This window comes from Hypanus sabinus, chromosome 3 (genome assembly GCF_030144855.1).
Source record: "Hypanus sabinus isolate sHypSab1 chromosome 3, sHypSab1.hap1, whole genome shotgun sequence".
In the NCBI taxonomy this organism is placed as follows: Eukaryota; Metazoa; Chordata; class Chondrichthyes; order Myliobatiformes; family Dasyatidae; genus Hypanus; species Hypanus sabinus.
In genome coordinates this window covers 25611607-25631703 of record NC_082708.1, presented here as the reverse complement: position 1 = coordinate 25631703, position 20097 = coordinate 25611607, and the positions used below count along the sequence as shown (strand labels likewise).

Sequence of the window (20097 nt, the reverse complement as noted above, 5' to 3'; positions counted from 1 at the left end):
GATTCAAAGATCATAATTACTGCTCCAGCGATCTCTTCTCTCACTTCCCATAGCAACCTGGGGTACATCACATCCGGCCCTGGGGACTTATCAATCTTGATGTTTTTAAGAAGATCCAACACTTTTTCTTCCTTAATCTCCACATTGTCCAGCACACAGGCCTGTTCTAATTTGACCTCACCCTGATCAAGGTCCTTTTCACTTGTGAATATTGAAGGAAAGTATTCATTTAGGACCTCCTCAACCTCCTCCGCTTCCAGGCACGTTGCCTTCATTCTTGTCATCCTTCTGCTCTTCACATTCACATAGAGCACCTTGGAGTTCTCCTTCATCCTACATGCCAAGGCCTTCTCATGCTCCCTTCAAGTTCTCCTAAGTCCTTTCTTAAGCTCCTTCCTGGCTACCCTATATTTCTCATGAGGCCCCCCTGCTTCCTGCTTCTTATATCTAACATATGCTTCCTTCTTCCTCTTGACGCATTGCCTCACATGTTTTGTCAGCCATGGTTCCCTTTTCCTACCAATTTGTCCTTGTCTCAGTGAGACAAACCTATCCTGAACCCAGCACAAGTGGTCCCTAAACTTCCCCCACATTACTTCTGTGTTTTCACCTTTGAACATCTGTTTCCAGTTTACTGCCTCATGTCTTCATAGTTAGCCCTTCCCCAGTTAAGCACTTTCCCATTGTCTGTTTTTATCCTTTTCCATAGCTATGCTGAAGCTAAGGGAGTTGTGGTCACTCTCACCAAAATGCTCCCCCACCAACAGGTCTGCCACCTGACCAGGTTCATTACCCAGAACCAGATCCAGTATGGCCTCTCCTCTTGTTGGCCGGTCCATGTACTGTGTCAGGTATCCTTCTTGAACACACCTGACAAATTCAGCCCCATCTATCCCCCTTGCACTCAGGAGGTGCCAGTCAATACGAGGGAAGTTGAAATCACCCATAACACCCTGTATTTCCTGCACCATTCTAAAATCTGCCTGCTTATCTGTTCCTTGGTGTCCCGAGGGGTACTTGGGGGCCTATAGACTAATCCCAGCACAGAGATTGATCCCTTCCTATTTCTGACTTCCCCCCAGACCGACTCAGTGGACACCCCTTCTGTAGCATCCTCCCTTTCTATAGCCGTGATACTATCCTTGACCAGTATTGCTACTCCCCCCTACCCTTTTCTACCTCCCACCCTATTCCTTTTAAAACACCTAAACCCCAGTATCTGCATCAGCCAATCCTGCCCTTCCTTCATCCAAGTTTCAGTAACAGCCACAACATCGTAGTTCCACGTACTGATCCATGCTCTTAAGTTCATCCCCTTTATTCCTAATACTTCTAGCGTTGAAATAAACACATTTCAACCCCTCTAACTGGCTACATTTATGTTTTGTCCCCTGCCTGTCCTTCCTCACCAACTCAGAGCAACATTGTCCTTGTCCGTCAACTCTAATCTCTGCACTCAGATTCGGATTCCCATCCCCCTGCCAAACTAATTTAAACCCTCCCCAACAGCTCTAGCAAACCTACCCACCAGGATATTGGTCCCTTTCCAGTTCAGGTGCAGCCTGTCCTTTTTGTACAGGTCAGACCTTCCCCAGAAGAGATCCCAATGATCCAGAAATCTGAACCCTTGCCCCCTGCACCAACTCTTCAGCCACGCATTCATCTGCCATAACTTCCTGTTCCTACCCTCTCTGTCTCATGGCACAGGCAGCAATCCTGAGATTACCACCCTTGAGGTCCTGCTTTTTAACTTCTTTCCTAACTCCCTATATTCCTTCCTCAAGACCTCATCCCTACTCCTATCTATGTCATTGGTCCTCACGTCGACCATGACATCTGGCTGCTCACTCTCTCTCCTGAGAATACCGAGAACTCAATCCGAGATATCACGGACGCTAGCACTAGGGAGGCAACAGATCATCCGGGATTCTCGATCTCTCTCACAGAACTCTTATCTACTCGTCTAACTATTGAATGCTCTCCTCTTTTCCCTCCTTCCTTTCTGAGCTGAGGTTCCCGTCTCAGTGCCAGAGACGCGACCACTACAACATGTCTCTGGTAGGTCGTCCCCACCAGCAGTATCCAATATGGTATACTTATTGTTGATGGGAATGGCCACAGGGGTGCTCCGCTCTTTCTGTCTATTCTCCTTCCCTCTCCTGACAGTCACCCAGTTACCTGTCTCCTGACTTTTAGGGGTGACTGTCTCCCTGATACTCCGATCTATTACTGCCTCCGCCTCCTGAATGATCCGAAGTTCATCCAGCTCCAGTTCCCTAACTCAGTTTGTCAGGAGCTGCAGCTGGATGCTCCTTTTGCAGGTGTAGTCATCAGAGACAATTGTGCTGTCCCCGACTTCCCACATCATACACTGGACTGCCCTATCTACTGCCTCCAATACCAACTCCTAAGTTAATTAAATTAATTAAAGAAACTTACCTGTCCTTACCTCACTGGGAGCAAACTCATCCTCTGCCCCTTCTCGCTGAAGCCTCTCGAGCCAAAGCCTCAAAGCTCCACTCCTTCACTGGCCTTTCTGCTTGAGCTACCCCTCTTTTTATTTGTTTGAGCTTTTCAATTTTCCATTTCCCAGTCAGCTGCTTTCTGCTGAGTCTGACCTATACAAATCTTGATTGACTTGATTGCACAATCCAATTACCAAACCTGCCAAAACTTCTCGAGCCAAAGCCTCAAAGCTCCACTCCTTCACTGGCAGCTTGACTCTGAATCCTGAATTGAATTGAATTTATTAATTATGTCCTTCACACACCTGAGGTGTAAAAATCTTTACATCTCCTTCTAAATGTGCAATGTATAGTAATTTATAGGATGTACAACAGGATAGTCAATATAACATAGAAATACAGTTGTGTCAGCATGAATTAAGCAGTCTGATGGCCTGGTGGAAAAAGCTATCGTGGAGCCTGTTGGTCCTGGCTTTTACACTGTAGTATTGTTTCTTGATGGTACCAACTGGAACAGTTTGTGGTTGAGGTGACTCAGGTCCCCAGTGATCCTTTGGGCCCTTTTTACACACCTGTCTTTGTAAATGCCCTGAATAGTGGGAAGTTTACAACTACAGATGCACTGGGCCGTCCGCCCCATTCTCTGCAGAATCCTGCCATTAAGTTAAGTACAGTTCCCATACCAGGCAGTGATGCAGCCAGTCAGGATGCTCTCAGTTGTACCCCTGTAGAAGTTTCTTAGGATTTGGGGGTTCATATCAAGCTTCTTCAACCATCTGAGGTGAAAGAGGCGCAGTTGTGACTTTTTTACCATACAGCCGGTACGTACCGACCTCGTGAGATCCTTGGTGATATTTATGCTGAGGAACTTAAAGCTGTTCACCCTCTCAACCTCAGATCCACTGATGTCAATCAGGGCTAGCCTGTCTCCATTCCTCCTGTAGTCCACAACCAGCTCCTTTGTTTTTGCGACATTGAGGGAGAGGTTGTTTTCTTGACACCACTCTGATCAGTCTCAGCAGTTACAGCAGTCCGATACTGGGAACACCAACTATCCGTTTCACTTCACAGATGCTGCCTGACCCACAGAATTCCTCCAACATCTTGTTTGTTACTACCTCTTAAAGGTAGTGATTGTATCTGCCTCCGTTCCCTCCTCTGGCTCCAGATAGCAACCCTTGGGGAGGCCTAATTTGGAGTATTGTGGCAGTTCTGGTCACATACCTACAGGAAAGTTATCAGTGGGATTGAAAGTGCAGAGAAAATTTACAAGGATGTTTTCCAGACCTGAGGCCCTGAGTTACAGGTTGAAGAGGTTAGGACTTTATTCCCTGGGGTGTAGGAGAATGAGGATTTGGGATATACAAACTTATGAGGGTTTCCACTGGTTGGTGAGACAAGAACTACAGGTTATGGGTTAAGGATGAAGAGTGAATTGTTTAAGGGGATCATGAGGGGGAACTTCACTCGGAGGGTGGTGTGAGTGTGGAAAGAGCTGCCAGCAGAAGTGATTTCAACACTTCAGAGAAATTTGGACAGGTATTGGGTGGGTGGGGTATGGAGGACTATGGTCCAGGTGCAATTCAATGGCATTATCTTGATTAATAGTTTTAACTGACAGCCTCGTTTCTGTGCTGTAGTGTTCTTTGACCTGTTCTGATACAACTTCAGTCTGCGCCAACCGATTAGTCTCAGCAGTTACAACACTCCGATGCCCCCAGCGTCATTAGGCAAGGCTATCAGAGCAGGGTTTCTCGCCGTTAGCCCTGATCCAATACAGCCTGCCGGGGATTTCCTGCGTGTGTGATCGTGGTTCCTTTCCGGGCTCTGGGAGGCAAATACTGTACTAGGAAGTCGGTAAACTTGCAAATTCGCGAAATTCAACGCCACTTGGAGCAGTTTCGTCAAACGCGCAGCTGCTGTGTTTTTTCTTCTCAGATTCAAAAATGGCAAAGAAGTTGCTGCTCGTCGACGTCGACTGTGGCGTGGACGACGCCCAGGCCATTATGATGGCTCTCGCAACCCCTCATGTACAAATCCTGGGTATAACGTGCTGTCACGGAAACACCACAATTGACAATGTGTGCAGGAACGTGCTCCGAGTGCTTAAAGTTTGCCACAGGTCAGAGGTGAGTGACGAAAAGGGATAAATTCTTCGCAGCACACGCAAAATGCTGGAGGACCTCAGTAGGCCCGGCAGCATCTATGGAATAAAGTGCAGTCGACATTTCGGGTCGAGACCCTTCGTCTTTTCGACCCGAAACGACTGCACTTTGTTTCTATAAATGCTGCCTTGCCTGCTGAGCTCCTCCAGCGTTTTGTGTGTGTTGCTTGGATTCCAGAATCTGTGGGCTTTCTCTTGATTTAGGTTCTTCGCAAAGACTTCTTTATGTGTGGATTTTACAAACTGGGGAGAAAAAAATAGCAGAGGGGTGAGAACCTTTTGGATGGCGTTTGCCCAAATTGACAGTAATTATTAAACAAAAATTCTCCGGCGTGCCATGGAGCAGAAATGATCATTGATTAATAAAGGAGTTATTTCCTTTTAAAGGAAAACAAGATGAGTCCTGGTGCTTATTTACATGTATTCAAGTATCTATTCCTCCCAGATCAGAGACACCCCCACCCCCGCACCATGTACTGATTGAAAAGACAATTAGAGGTAACATAATTTCTAAATGGTAATTGTTGTTATACCCATTTGCCATCCAGCCACTGACGTGGACACCAGGTCTGCGGGAATTTCAAAACGCTGTCAGTCGACGACAGTATTTTTGCAGCCTTGTGGCAACATCACTGCTCTCGGGTTGTAAAATATAATTCGCTGCTTCCTTTGAAGTAGGGTTAACCCTTGCGTGTCTTTTAAAAAAATAATAATTATGGGCCAGGTTTGAAGATCGAGGACCACTTATCAGCACAATTTTTGCGCGTCTTGGGCATGCGCATCTTCTGCCGTGCGCTCCTTCGCTTTCCATTTTCTTTTCTAATTAGTAACTTTTTTCTCCATAACTCTGGCTTGCTTTAAACATAATTTAGACATTATTAGAATTCCGCTTGGTATTGCCACAATTTCTTGAGTTTGGAAGAGAACCCTTAACCAGAGTTGGGTCTGCAAAGGTCAGGTACCCTGCTGTGTGGTGTGGTTTATAATAGGTGATTGATTTATTATTGTCGCATGAGCCAAGATACAGTGAGAAGCTTTGTTTGCATGCTGTAGGGACAGACCTTTCCACGCATATGTACGCTGGGGCAGTGCAAGAAGAAACAATAACAACGCAGAATTTAGTGTTACAGTCTCAGAGGAAGAGCTGTGAAGTTGGGCAAATAAGGTGCAAGGGCATTATGAGGTAGGTTGAGGGATCGAGAGTTCACCTTTATCTTATGAGGTCCATTCAAGAGTCTTAATAGTCTTTCCTGACCTTGTTCTGTTAATAATTATTTAGTCTGTTCACGTGTTCACATTTATTTAATTTTGATTACTGAGCGGGCTAGCGGAGGGAGGGTGTGCCTTGCGCCTCCTTGGTGGAGTCATATCTCCACTCCGCCACCCAAGACTTGATAGAAGTGTACAGAATGGGGAGGGGTATAGGTAGAGTAAAAATGCAAGCAGCCTTTTTTTTTTAAAAAAAACAAGGTTGAGTGAGACAATAACTAGAGGTCAGAGGTTAAGGGTGAAAAGTGAAAGGGGAACCTGGGTGGGAACTTCTTCACTTAGAAGGTGGTGTGAATGTGGATCGAGCTGCCAGCAGAAGAGGCGGATGCAGGTTTAATTGCACTATTTCAGAGAAGTTTCAATAAATAAGTGGATGGGAGGGGTGTGGAAGGCTATGGTCAATGGGACTGGGCAGAATTATAGTTTTGCACAGACTAGATGGGCCAGAGGGTCTGTTTCTGTGCTGCAGTGCTCCATGACTATCACAGTATTGCATATGCGACCATTCTGCTGATTGTTGATTGCTCATGGCTGTTTGCGCTGTTGTCCTGTAAATCGTTGGTTGCTATTGTGTTGTCTGTTGTGGTATTGCCCAGTAGTTTATGGTTGGCACTGAACCACAGTCAATTCTGGTATGTTTCACAAACTGACAATAAAGTGATTCTTACTCTGATTGTGGTTGAGGATTGCCAAAGCATTTCTTAGCCACTGATGTAACCACATAACACATAGACCCGTGAGCAGCAGCCAGGGTTGAACCCTTCCCTCTGGAGCTGACGGTGCAGAATCTGCACGTTCTTCGTGTCACTATATGTCACGGATGAGCTGACAAATGACTGAATCCAGTTGCTGTGGAATGACAGACTCTCACATAGAGGCAGAAACAGAAGTCTATGCATTGAGGACACCACCTGCCTCTGATGTCCTCCCTATACTTGCGTCCAATCACCTTAAAATTATGCATTCCAAAATTAGCCATTGCTGCCCTGGAAAAAAGGTGCTGGCTGTCTACTCTGTTATTGCCTCTTATCATGTACACCTTCATCAAGACACCTTTCATCCTTCTTCATTCCAAAGCCCTCGCTCAATCTTTCCTCAAAAGACATAATCTCTAATCCTGGCAGCATCCTAGTAAATCTCCTGTGCTCTCCCTCTAAAGCTTCCACATCCTCCCTGTAATGAGGTAATAAAAACTGAACAAAATTCTTCAAGTGTGGTCAAGCCAGAGTTTTGTTGAGCTGTAACATTAACTTTGGCTGTTGGTAGATGCCACCTCCTGTAGGTGCTCTCTTCGTTGGGGAGGGCAAAGCCCCTGATGGACTGGACTGTGTATACTGCCCTCTGCAGCCTCGTGTGAATCCTGCTGAAATTCTTGATTTTTTTTTGGAAATCTCATCAGTTTTTCTTCTGTAACTTTCATAAACTGGTCTAATTGGAGTTTGGTGACGATTGCTGGGCATTACAAACAGGAGGAGAGAGAACTTGTTTATAAGCCCTCACTCAAAGTCACTGGAAGGGCAGATACCTATTCCACCATCAGGCAATAAAACACTTTTTGTTTCTGTGTAAGTGACTCTGTACCAAGGATTTATGATAAGACCAGAAGTTCCTGGCTGGAGGGAGGCTGTTGGGAGGTTGCGATTGACCCTCAGTAAAGGACAGTCTTGATGACCTCCCGGTTAGACATCATTGTGGCTAATCAGCTGTAAGTTTCTTCTCTCATTCACACAGATCCCCGTGTACCGAGGTGCCGTTGCCCCGCTTGTTAAAGATGGGTTCACTGCGGAGCAGTACCACGGCAAGGATGGTCTGGGTGACGTTCCCGACCCAGACACTCCAGGGCTGGAGAACATACAAGCTGAGCATGCGGTGAATGCCATGATACGGATTGCAACCACGTACGCTGGCCAGGTGTGAAATTACACTTCGAGACAAGACCAAGCCATTCAGCCCCTCTACCCCATTCTGTTGAATCTCCATATCCTTTTCCACCATTCATTTAGATCAGGGGTTCCCAACCTGGGGTCCACAGACCCCTCAGTTAATGGTAAGGGTCCATGGCATAAAAGTGGTTGGGAACCACTGATTTAGAGCATGCCAAATTTGTATTTTTAATTCAATAGTTCAGTAGGTCCATTTAATATCAGAGAGATGTATGCAATATACATTCTGAAATTCTCGTTCTTTGCAGACATCCACGAAAACAGACCAAAGAATGAGTGATAGTTAAGGTGTTAGAACCATCCATTACCCCCTCCCACGAACAAGCAGCTGTAAAGCAACGACTCGCCCCCACCCACCCACATGTTCAAAAAACCATCATAGTTCACCTGACTGCTCGACCTGCCACAGACTTTCTCTCTGTCTCTAATAAAAGGGAAAAAAGATGTCCCCTTTCATAATGAGAGGGGAGACATAACAAAACAACTCACTGACTTATGGTGTTAACATTCTGTTGCAGTGCTTTTATTCCCAAGGTTTCTGCCCGGAAAATCGGCAACAATCTGTCCTCCACCAATGAGGGAGAGCGCATGATTCACAAAGTACAGAACCCCCAAAAGCTGATGTTCCGTTTTCTCCCGTGATGCCTCAGTCGGCTTAGAATCAGCCCGTCCACTGGCTGTGAAACCTTAGAACCCCCAAGGCACACTTGTCTCTAGGCTGCGTCCTCGGGATACCAGTCGTGAGCCCCTGGGAGCAGGTCCCAGCACCGCAAAGAACCGAAGTCTTGACTGTAGCCCCAGGTCAGGGTCTTCAACAGAGCCTCACCCACACTGAAAAGGAAAAGAAGAGACATTAAAGGTAGAAATTAAGCTGTTTTCATAGCTGAACATGAAGGAGCCACCACTGAGTGCCATCTCAATTCCACCTCGCCTACTAATTTTGTAGTTTCTGTTGCCCTCAATCTCTCTGTGAATGCTGGAACTCAAACACTGGGAGTATTAATAGCCTTTTTTAAGCCAACAAGTCCATTATGCATATTTTGTATACCTCTATCTGTATTGGTTTTGCTTGTTTTTATGCTAAGCTACATTTAAAAGTTTACCTCAGTCTTAAAGGGGCCTACCTCTTACTTTGAGACCATGAGCCCTAGTGCCGACTTCATAAGCCTGGGGAAACATCCTCCCCAGCTCTTCCTTGCTGAGCAATGCTCCCTCTAATTTTTAGTAGTCAGTGTGTGCAAAAATCTTATGTTGTGCAAATTTTTTTTTCTGTGACTAAAGTACGTGCGCACTGAATGCACACATGGCACAGTTTTTGTAGGTTTACAAAATATTTGACATAAAACTGCACAGAATAACAACAAAATAACATACATATTCTGTTAACTAACAGAAACATTTAGCTAAAAGATTATTTTCAATAAGTATAATTATTAATTACTACATTATTTTAGGTAACTAACTTTTTATGCGCACATTAATGTCCTTTGTGCGCTGGTTGAAAAATGTGTGTGCATGTGCACAACTTAGAAGGATCATAGCTGCTGAGCCATCTAAGAATTTTGTACTTTTCAATGAGGCCATCTCTTATTCTTCTAAACTCCAAAGAACAGCAAATAAAACAAACAGGAGGAACTCAACCGGTCAGACAGCATCTGTGGGATGAAGTGGACAATTGATGCTTTGAGTCAGGACTATTCACCAGGACAGGAAAGGAAAAGGGGAAAGAGCCAGTAATGAAAAGTGGGGGGGGGAAGAGTTTGATCAAGAGCTGGCAGGTAAGAAATTGATCTAGGTGAATTCGGGGTGGGGGTAGGTGGGTATGGTGTAATAAACTGGGAAGTGATAGGTGGAAGTGACACAGAGCTGAAAAAGGTGAAACCTGATAGAACTTTAGAGACTTTGCATGTGGACTGAAGTGTCTTGACCCAAAACATCAACATGTCCAAATGAAGAGTTTCAATTTAGATTTAGATTTTGCATGGTATTAACTGCTAATGTAGGGATCATATTTATTAAGAGCAAGATGTTAGAACGTCAAACTGCAGTTTAAGCTCCTGAGTATCAAACCAATTCTTAATGTATACCTAAATGAGAGAATGAAAATAACTGTTATATTAGACAATTTTATAAGCTTGCAGTAACATCTCATTGTCTGAACTAAACACCTATTTATTAACCTGCAGGTATCTCTTGTGGCAATTGGACCCCTGACAAATGTTGCCCTGGCTTCTAAAATGGATCCCACATTCCTATCGAAGTTAAAACATTTGTACATCATGGGGGGAAATATGGAAAGTATGCTTTACATTTTGTATACAGCATTCTATTTCACTGCGGCAGAGCTGAATCTGACCAGATGTTATCTGAAATTCATGTATTTTAGATGATAGCCACACAAGGGTATTTATTTCCTTTTAGCCTAGGCAGGTTGTTTTACAAATCACTGTAAGCTGACAGTGTAAATGGTAATCAAGCCCAACAATTTCTTTATTCTTGTGCTTATGTGAATTTGCCCAGATTCATTGGCCTTTGAAAATTATATTGGTCTTCATCGACTGAATGTCCTAATTTTGCCATGTGACAATTCTGTTTCTATATCATAAAAACAACTACTGATGCTGGGAACTTAAATTAAAAATTGAATATGCAGGAAGAATGCCCAGCTTGAGTTGTTATAGGTCACAATGAGACTTTGATAGGATGCGGATCTGGGCTGATGGATTTCAACCTGGAAAAGTGTGAAATGATTCATTTTTGAAGTTCAAATTTGGAAGAGTGTAGGGCAAGTGGCAGGATTTGTAACATAATGGAGGAACAGAGGAATCTTGGAGTCTATGTGCATAGATCTCTCGAGTTGCCGCACAAGTTGATAGGATGATTCAGAAGGGGTATGGCTTGCTGGCCTTCAGTAGTCAGGGGGTTGACTTTAAGAACCCTGAGGTAATGTTGCAGCTCTATAAAAGTTTGGTTAGACCATGCTTGGAGTATTGTGTTCAGTTCTGTTTGCCTCATTTTAGGAAGAATGTGGAAACTTTAGAGAGAGTGCAGAGGAGATTTAGCAGGATGATGGCTGGTTAAGAGGGCATGTTTTATGAGGATAAGTTGAGTGAGCTTGGGCTTTTCTCTTTGAACCGAAGAGGATGAGAGATGCCTTGATGGAGGTGTATAAGATGATAGGTTGAGTGGACTGCCAGCAACTTTCCCACAGCCTAATGTGAGAGGACATAATTTTAAGGTAACTGAAAGAAAGTATAGTGGGATATCATACAGAGAACAAGGGTGAGTGAAGTGTGATGCCAGGGATGTCAGTCGAGGTGAATACAATATGGACATGTAAGAGATTTTTTATAGGCATATGGATGACAAAACAATGTGGGGGGGGGGGGGTAGGATTAGATTGATCTTGCAGTAGGTTAAAGGATTGGCATCACATTGAGGGCTGAAGGGCCTGTACCGTGCTGTACTGTATATGTTCTACATTCAATGTTCAGTCCAAGGAGAGAGAAATAGAGTAAACTGATGACATTATATCAGAACTGGAAGAATCAGAAAAAAGTTTTAAGAGGCAGCAGAATCCAGAAAGGGCAGGCATGTGAGAGGGGGAAAAGACAGAAAAGAGGAGCAGCAGTAGGCCATTCAGCCCCTCAGTCCTACCCCATCATTCTATAGGATCATGGCTGACCTGCCCCAGGCACCAGCTATCTAAGACTTCAATTCCATGATCTTTCTAAGGTTTATCTACTTCTTTTTAAAATATCTCCACCGACTGAGTGTCAAGGAACTATTTCACAGATTTACCACCCTCCGTAAGATGAAGTTCCTGTGCACCTCAGTTTTAAATGACCAACTCCTACATATATTCCCTCATTTGACATTCTCCCATATCAGAAACATCTCAACTTCTACCCCACTTTAACATTCCCCCCTCCCCGCTTTCTACCAACAGGATCTTGAGCTACACACCCAAAGTACGGGAGGAACACAGCAAATCAGGCAAATCCATGGTGGGGTATAAACAGTTAATACTTTGGGTCAAGACCCTTTCTCAGGACTGGAAAGGAAGGGGACAGAAGCCAGAATAAGGAGGAGGAGGGGTAGAGTACAAGATGGCAGGTGACAGGTGAGACCAGGTAAGTGGGAAGGGGGGTGGTTGGGGGGCACGAAAGGCTGAAGTAAGAAGCTGGGAGGGAATAGGTTGAAGGGGTGAAAGGCTGAAAAAGGGGAAAGAATCTACTAGGACAGTGGACTATGGAAGAAAGAAAAGGAGGAGAGGAATCGGAGGAAATAGGTGGCCAAGTAAGGAGAAGAGAAAGGGTAAGGGGGCAACCAGAAAGGAAAATGAAAAAAGGGAGGGCAGTTAAATTACAGGAAGTTAGAGAAATCGATGTTCATACCATCAGGTTAATCTATTATGTTTGCAGCCACTTAAAGCTCACAGCATGCCGGCCATCAAGTCCAGGGGATCTACCAGTCTTTAGACCTGATGTTCCTAACCTGGGATCCATGGACCTCTTTGGTTAATAGTAGGGTCTGTGGCATAAGAAAGGTAGGGAACTCAAAAGGTTTATGGATAAGAAAGAGTGCAGAGGAGATTTACAAGGATGTTGCCTGGATTGGAGAGAATGCCTTATGAAAATAAATTGAATGAAATTGACCTTTTCTCCTTGGAGCGATGGATGATGAGAGGGGACTTGACAGAGGTGTATAAATAAGATGATGAGAGGCATTGATCGTATGGATAGGCGGAGGCTTTTTCCCAGGACTGAAATAGCTAACACAAGGGGCCATAGTTTTAAAGTGCTTGGAAGTAGGTACAGAGGGGATGCCAGAGGCAAGTTTTTCACACAGAGTGGTGGGTGTGTAGAATGCATTGCCAGCGAAGGTGGTAGAGGTGGATACAATAGGGTCTTTTAAGAGACTCCTGGACAGGTACATGGAACTTAGGGCTATGTGGTAGGGAAATTCTAGGCAATTTCTAGAGTAGATTACATGGTTAGCACAACATTGTGGGCTGAAAGGCCTGTAATGTGCTGTAGATTTCTATGTTCTAACTCCTGCTTAGACACATTACTTTGTCAGTACTTTCCTGTTATGATAAAGATTATTTTAAATTTCTCCTTCCCTGTTGCCCCTTGATTATCTATTATTATTAGAACTTTTTGGTGCTTCTACTATGACGACTGATCCAAAATAATGATTTAGAATGCCTGCCTTTTTTCTGTTCCCTATTATTAATTTCCCAATCCTAATGTTTACATAGAAACATAAAAAACCTACAGTACAATACAGGCCATTTGGCCCTTCAAAGTTGTGCTGAACATGTCCTTACCTTAGAAATTACTAGGCTTCCCCAGTTTACCTACTGTCTTACATTTAATATATTTGTAGAAATTCTTACTGTCTGCTTTTGCTTCTGAGTTGGGTCCTTTAGCTTCAAATTCAAAATCCGTACGACATCAGAGTTTTCACTCCCGTTGGTCATAATCAGTGCCCTGGCTGAGCTTGTCAACACAAGGTGAAATCTAAACTGAACTCGGTAACAGTAAATCTTTACACAGTGCTTGCTTCATCAAAGTACATTCAGAAATACTGAAAGATTTAAAAGATCAGAATCAGACTTTAATCTCCAAGTATCTGTGCACATACAAGGAATTTACTTCCGGCAGATGTTGTTTCTCTGCTCATAACAATAAAATGATAAATATAAATGAAAATATAGATTATACATACAGGTAGTGCAATCCAAGTAATAGTTAGCCGACAGTTAACCGGCAGTTAACTGTTCAGCAAAGTGACCGCAGTAGGGAAAAAACTTCTCCAGTGCTTATTAGTCTTAGTCTGGAGGGATCTGAAGCGCCTACCAGACGGAAGCAGTTCAAACAGTCTGTGCGCAGGATGGAAGGAGTCCTTTATGATGTTCCCCGCCCTCTTCTTCAACCTGGAAGAGTCCAGGTCCACAATAGAGGGCAGGGAGGCTCCAATGATGCGCTCGCTTTATTTGTCGTTTGTACGTGGAGCTAGCGGTTAGCGTGGTGCTATTTAGCATGTAAGATCGTGGTTCAATTCTCACCACTGTCTAAAAGGAGTTTGTATGCTCTCCCTGTTTCCTTGGGAGGTTTAGGCTTGCTGTCACAGTCCAAAGGCTTATGGTAAGGGTTAATAAGTTGTGGGCAGGTTTTGTTGATGGTGGAATGTTGTGAATGCTGTGAGCATTATCTTCGTTGATTCGATTTGATGCAAATGACGCATTTCTCTATGTTTTGATGTCCATGTGACAAAGCTAATCTTTAAGAAGTATTTCCGTCAAAACATACAGTGAAGCCCATTGTTTGCATCAGATCAGCGAGGATTGCGCTGAGCAGCCCACTGAGACTGTGAGGGTATTCTTCTAAGCGTTTAAAGCAAAGCCACATCTGAATTGAGGAGGTGATCTATATTTTCCAGTAAGTGATAAAGATATACTTCCACCAGACTGCTAAAGGTGTTTGGGTTAAAGGATCTTTAAAGATGTGATGGATTGAATTTCTTTTTCAGGCAGAGGGAATGCGACAATGTGTGCTGAATTTAACTTTGCGGCTGATCCCGAAGCAGCTTATACCGTCTTGAATCATTTTATGTGCCCCACCCACATCATCACTTGGGAATATTGCCTTCACCATCCTCTGCCTTGGGTAAGCCATTGAAAATGTGCCCAAACAAAAACAAAATGGGAGCAAACACACACTGGGTTTAAACACTGGGTTCAATCCTTTTCTACCATTCAGTATAACTTGCTTATTACCCACCTTTTCCTCTTATCCCTTGATACTTTTGATTAACAATGACTATCAATCTCAGATTTGAAGTTAACCCAAAATAAAAGCCAAAAATGCTGGAAACACTCCGCATCAGTTGAAAGAGAAAGAGTTAATATTTCAGTTCTAAGATCTTTTGTCAGGACTAGGAAAGCTAAAACAAGTTATTTTTCAGTAGTAGAGTGGGAAGGAATAGGGCGGATAAAGGGAATATCTAGGGTGAAACCAAATTGGTTGAAGTGGTATTTAGAGAGAGTTGATTTTTTTTTCCTGTGTTATTGTTGCCATTAGCTGGACTGTGGGACCTGACCAGCAGACCATCTAATAAAGAGAGAAAAATTGAGCTAAAATAGTCAGTTCTGAATCAGACAGAAAGAAATTAGAATTACCTGTAGTTAATAATAGGCATCCATTAGTCTTGTGAGACCATGGTTTTGCACCTTGGAAGGTTTCCGGGGCGCAGGCCTGGGCAGGGTTGTATGGGAGACGGGCAGTTGCCCAAGCTGCAAGCCTTCCCTTCTCCACGTCACCGATGTTGTCCAAGGGAAGGGCACTAGGACCCAAGCAGCTTGGCACCGGTGTTGTCGCAGAGCAATGTGTTGTTAAGTGCCTTGCTCAAGGACATAAACATGCTGCCTCAGTTGAGGCTCGAACCAGTGACCTTCAGATTACTAATCCAATACCTTATCCACTAGGCCATGTGCCAACAACCAGTAGTTGGAGATGTTAATATTGAGTCTGGAAGGCTGCGAGATGCCCTACCAGAAAATGAGGTATTGTTCCTTGGGTTTGCATTGAGTCCTGAAGAAAAGTCTAGGCCTGAAATGTCGACTGCTTGTTCGGTTCCATGGTGCTTCCAGCATTTTGTGTGTGTTGCTTTGGGCTTTGACGTGATGGAGTACAAAACCATGATATAGATAGGTCAGAGTGGGAGGGGAATATAGAAGTAGCAGGCAGTCAGAAGCTCAGGGTCGATATTGCAATCTAAATTACCAATTAACCTGGCACATAAATATAACATGACCAGTATTAGTTAATTGTCAATTTTAATAAATTAAATCAACCCAATGAGGTGCACAATGGATGATCTATCTGAGATCCTAATTCAGTTCCTAATTAATCCTAATTAATGAAACATGACTAAGCTAACTGGACACAGCAAAGGCTGAGGCTCCTTGTGTTTTAGCCTACAAATTTCCAGCATATAAAAATATTTACTTTCTTCAGATCTGAAGGACTTGGCTCTAGTTTTTAGTTCTAAACTGACAACTGTTGAAACCCAAACTCCATTGCAATGAAAAGGTTATAGATGCACAAATAATACACACAAAATACTGGAGGAACTCCACAGGCCAGGCAGCATCTGTGGAAAAGAATACAGTCGACATTTCAGGCCGAGACCTTTCATCAGGACTGGAAGAAAGAGTCGAGAAGTCAGAGTGTGTAAGTGGGGCATGGGAGAGGAAGCACAAGGTGGTAGGTGATAGGTGAAACTGGGAGAGGGGGAGGGGTGAAGTAAAGAGCTGAGAAGTTAATTGGTGGAAGAGATAAAGAGCAGGAGAAAGAGGAATCTGATAGAGGACAGAAGGCCATGGTAGAAAGGGAGGGGGGACGACCACCAGAGGGAGATGATACACAACAAAGGAGATAAGATGAAAGAAGAAAACAGGAATTGGGGAATGGTGGAAGGGGGAGGGGGTTCGATTACTAAAATTTCAAGAAATCAATGTTCATGCCATCAGGTTGGAGGCTACCCAGATGGAATATAAGGTATTGCTCCTCCAACAAGTGCCACATCTGTCCTTGCGCCTCCTCCTTCACTACCATTCAGGGACCCAAACAGTCAGTGAGGCGACACTTCATCTGTGAGTCCGTTGGTGTCATCAGTGCTCCTGGTGTGGCCTATACCATAAGATCATAAGATATAGGAGCAGAAGTAGGCCATTCAGCCCATCCAATCTGCTCTGCCATTCAATCATGGGCTGATCCAATTCTTCCAGTAATCTCCACTCCCCTGCTTTCACCCATTCCCTTTGATGCCCTGGTTATTCAAGAAACTATCTATCTTTGCCTTAAATTCACCCAATGACTTAGCCTCCACAGCCGCTCGTGGCAACAAATTCCACAGATTTACCACCCTCTGATGAAAGTAATTTCTCCGCATCTCTGCTCTAAACGGACGTCCTTCAATCCTGAAGTCGTGCCCTCTTGTTCTAGACTCCTGTATGTCGGTGAGACCCGATATAGTTTGGGAGACCACTTCACAGAGCACCTACTCCCAAAAATAGTGGGATCTCCCGTTGGTCACCCACTTCAATCCCACTTCCCATTCCCATTCCCATTCCAGTATGTTATTCCATGGCCTCCTCTATTGTCGTGATGAGGCCATACTCAGGTTTGAGGAGCAACACCTTATAGACAGTCTGGGTAGCCTCCAACCTGATGGCATGAACATTCATTTCCCAAATTTCTGGTTACTCTTGCCCCTCTTGGTGATCCTGTGGGTTGGAGCATCCACATGAGGTGGTAATGCAGCCAGCCAGAGCTCTCTCCACAGTGCAGCTGTGAGAGTCTTTGGTGACGTACCAAATCTTCTGTGGCTGCAAATGGGACCCCTGGTTGCATGTTACATCTGCGGTGTTCATGTCAGGGATTGAGGTGCCTGGGACGAGACTCAGTGGAATTCAGAAAGAATGAGAAGGGGATCTTGTAGAAACATTTATAATTATGAAAGGGGTTGAGACCACGGAGGCAGGAAATTGGCCAGAGATTTGGAGGCAGGAAATTGGCCAGAGATTTGGAGGCAGGAAACAGCCTCGAGATTTGGAGGGTGTTTAGGACGGAAATGAGGAGAAGCTGTTCTTCCCAGAGAGTAGTGGATCTGGAATCCCTGCCCAAGAAAGGAGTAGAGGTTACCTCATCAAGTATATTTAAGACAGAGTTAAATATATTTTTACATAGTAGGGGAATTAAGGGTTGTGGGGGGGGGGGGGGAAGCATGTAGATGGAGCTGAGTCCTAGGCTAGAACAGCCATGATTGTATTGAATGGCAGAGCAGGCTCAATGGGCCAGATAATCTACTCCTGATTCTACGTTTGATGTTATTTGCCACCTTGGCAAATGGACTGTATGCATTCATCTTATTTATGCCCTAACATCCTGCCCATTAGTATGTCTGTATTTTCCAAACCATTAGTGTTTTTTTTCTTTTTCACATTTGCACATTCATCTCATCACTTAAAGAAAGATTTCAACACATTGCAGTGTCCTGTGTGTTTATAAAAAAAAAACTGTGACACCTTATTTTTGGGTTTTGGTTCCCATTGAACGATTGGGGTGGAACGATAGTTTTCTCTGTTGATTGCCAGGCATTTTTTCAGGAGTGGGTAAATCAAGGCACGGAGAAGGCTTCCTTCCTGAAGAAGATAACGGCACACTGTGAAAAATTTGCCAAGGCCAAGCAGGAAGAGGGACTGTTATATATTTCACCTGGCTTTATCACCTGTGATTGTTTTGCAATGGCTACAGCGATAGATGAGAGTGTTGTTACTGAACACACCGAGGTTGGAGTGAGTGTGGAGTTACAGGGGTCACTGACCAGAGGGATGATGGTCCTGGATAAACAAAACATAATGAGAAAACAAAATCGAGCTTTCATTGCAACAAAATGTGATATGGAGAAGATTAAGCAGCTTATAATGTCTGCTACAAAATGAGCATCCTTTAAAAGCAACATTAGCAACGTAGTCTCTTACTGACTTAGCAAAGTGCTTACTTCTCTGCCATTGGCTTTCTTGTTTCCTCCTGAATGGACTGGGAAGTCTCAATCCACCTCAATTTCTTTGTAACCCGTCCAAGTTGTTTCTCCTCCCCCATTGACTGTTGCGCCACCACCAAATTTGACTCTGTCCTTGCTTAGAATTCTAGTCAGGTTCTAACGTTCAAAGTATATTTTATTATCAGAATTTTGTTATCATAGAAAAGCACAGCACAGAAGCAGGCCCTTTGGCCTATCTAGTACATGTCAAAAGTACATTTAGAATGCAAAGTAACATCTTTGAAAAATCCTCCAACATCCTCTTCCAGATGACTCTCCCCAGCCCTGAAACCCCTTATCACACTCAATTAACACCAGTCAGCAGGGCCAGGCATGTCAGTCGGGTACCTTACTCCAAGTGTCTATCTCAGAAAGAGATTGCTGAGGAAACAAAGCAGAAGATTCAAAGGTGCCTTCAAAGCTTTCTTGTTAACTTTCCAAATAACTTCTAGTGCAGCTGTTCCAACCACTGCACCATAGCACCGGAGATCCAGCTTCATTCCTGACCTTGAGGGCTGTCTGGGTGAGGTTTGCATGTTTGGCCCTCTGACCGTGTGGCCTTTCTTCCACATCCCAAAGTTGTGTGGGCTAGTGGTTTAAACTTGCATACTGTAAACTTCCACTAGTATGCTGGAGAGTGTAGCAGTTAGAACAGTACCTATGATTGTTCCGGAGTTCAATTCCTGCTGCTGTCTGTAAGGAGTTTGCACAAGCTCTCCTTGACCCTGTGGATTTCCTCCGCAAGCTCTGGTTTCCTCCCACGTTCCAAGGTGAACTGGCTGGGCCTAGTAAATTGTGGGGATGCTACATTGGTGCCAGGAGCATGGAGACAATAGCTGGCTGCCCCAGCAGAATTCATGAACTATGCTGGTTGCTGACACAAACTGCCTTTTCTTACTGTATATTTCGATGCTTTGATGAACATGTAATAAATGAATCTTAACTAATCTTTACGCTTGAGTGGTGCAATCCAGGTGGTTTATGAGAGAACAGAAAAAAACCATGAAATTAGGGTAGGAGTAGAGAGAATGGGCGATTGATGGTCAGCACAGGCCCAATGGAGAAAGTAGCCTGATTCCACACTAGGTGTGCAGAGAAACAAAGGGACCTGGGAGTACATAAACATCGTTCCTTGAAAGGGCCATCACAGGCAGAGAGAGCTCTCGGCACATTTAGCCTTCATACATCAGGGCACTAGGTGCAAGAGTTGTTATATTGAAGTTGTATAAGACACTGCTGAGGCTGAACTTGGAATATTGTACACAGCTCTGGTCACCTGTCGACAAAAGACATGTTGATAAGTTTGAAAGAATGCAGAGAAAATATTACAAGGATGTTGCAGGGACTTCAGGATCCGAGTTATTGGGCAAACGTAAATAGGTTGGAACCTTATTCCCTGGAGTGCAGGAGAAGGACAGGAGATCTTATAGAGGTATACAAAATTGAGGGGTATAGATAGGGTGAGTGTAAAGAGGGTTTCTTCTTTTTTGTTAACTAGCAGGAATGCTAATTTACTGATAACGAGAATGGTATTCCTTTGTAAACCAAATGGGGATTAATGTTCTTTCTTCTGAGTCCGTAAGCTTTTGTTGACGGGCTTTTGGGCAGATCGGCGCGAGGGGGTCGAGAGAGAGGACGCAAT

General features: G+C 44.1%; 1 protein-coding gene across 2 annotated transcripts; it reads left to right on the top strand.

The window, feature by feature from the left end:
• The first annotated feature begins 4122 nt into the window (after positions 1-4122).
• Positions 4123-19422, top strand: LOC132391108 (inosine-uridine preferring nucleoside hydrolase-like). 2 transcript variants are annotated; one of them, XM_059963879.1, is made up of 6 exons: positions 4124-4318; positions 4404-4594; positions 7630-7809; positions 10028-10139; positions 14379-14515; positions 18007-19416. In XM_059963879.1, exons 2-6 carry the CDS (start codon positions 4412-4414, stop codon positions 18352-18354), a joined length of 960 nt encoding a protein of 319 aa, XP_059819862.1. In that variant the 5' UTR covers positions 4124-4318; positions 4404-4411; the 3' UTR covers positions 18355-19416. The 2 variants fall into 2 exon arrangements, with proteins under 2 accessions (XP_059819864.1, XP_059819862.1); XM_059963881.1 differs by having other exon boundaries at positions 4123-4594; positions 18019-19422.
• The last annotated feature ends 675 nt before the right edge of the window (positions 19423-20097 follow it).

What these genes read in the sequence shown, in the direction of transcription:
- LOC132391108 (XM_059963879.1), top strand. Translation starts at nt 4,412, where the DNA reads ATGGCAAAGAAGTTGCTGCTCGTCGACGTCGACTGTGGCGTGGACGAC. An exon ending in CAACCACGTACGCTGGCCAG is followed by an intron (nt 7,810 to 10,027) that starts GTGTGAAATTAC and finishes ATTAACCTGCAG; the next exon opens with GTATCTCTTGTGGCAATTGG. An exon ending in TTCACCATCCTCTGCCTTGG is followed by an intron (nt 14,516 to 18,006) that starts GTAAGCCATTGA and finishes GTTGATTGCCAG; the next exon opens with GCATTTTTTCAGGAGTGGGT.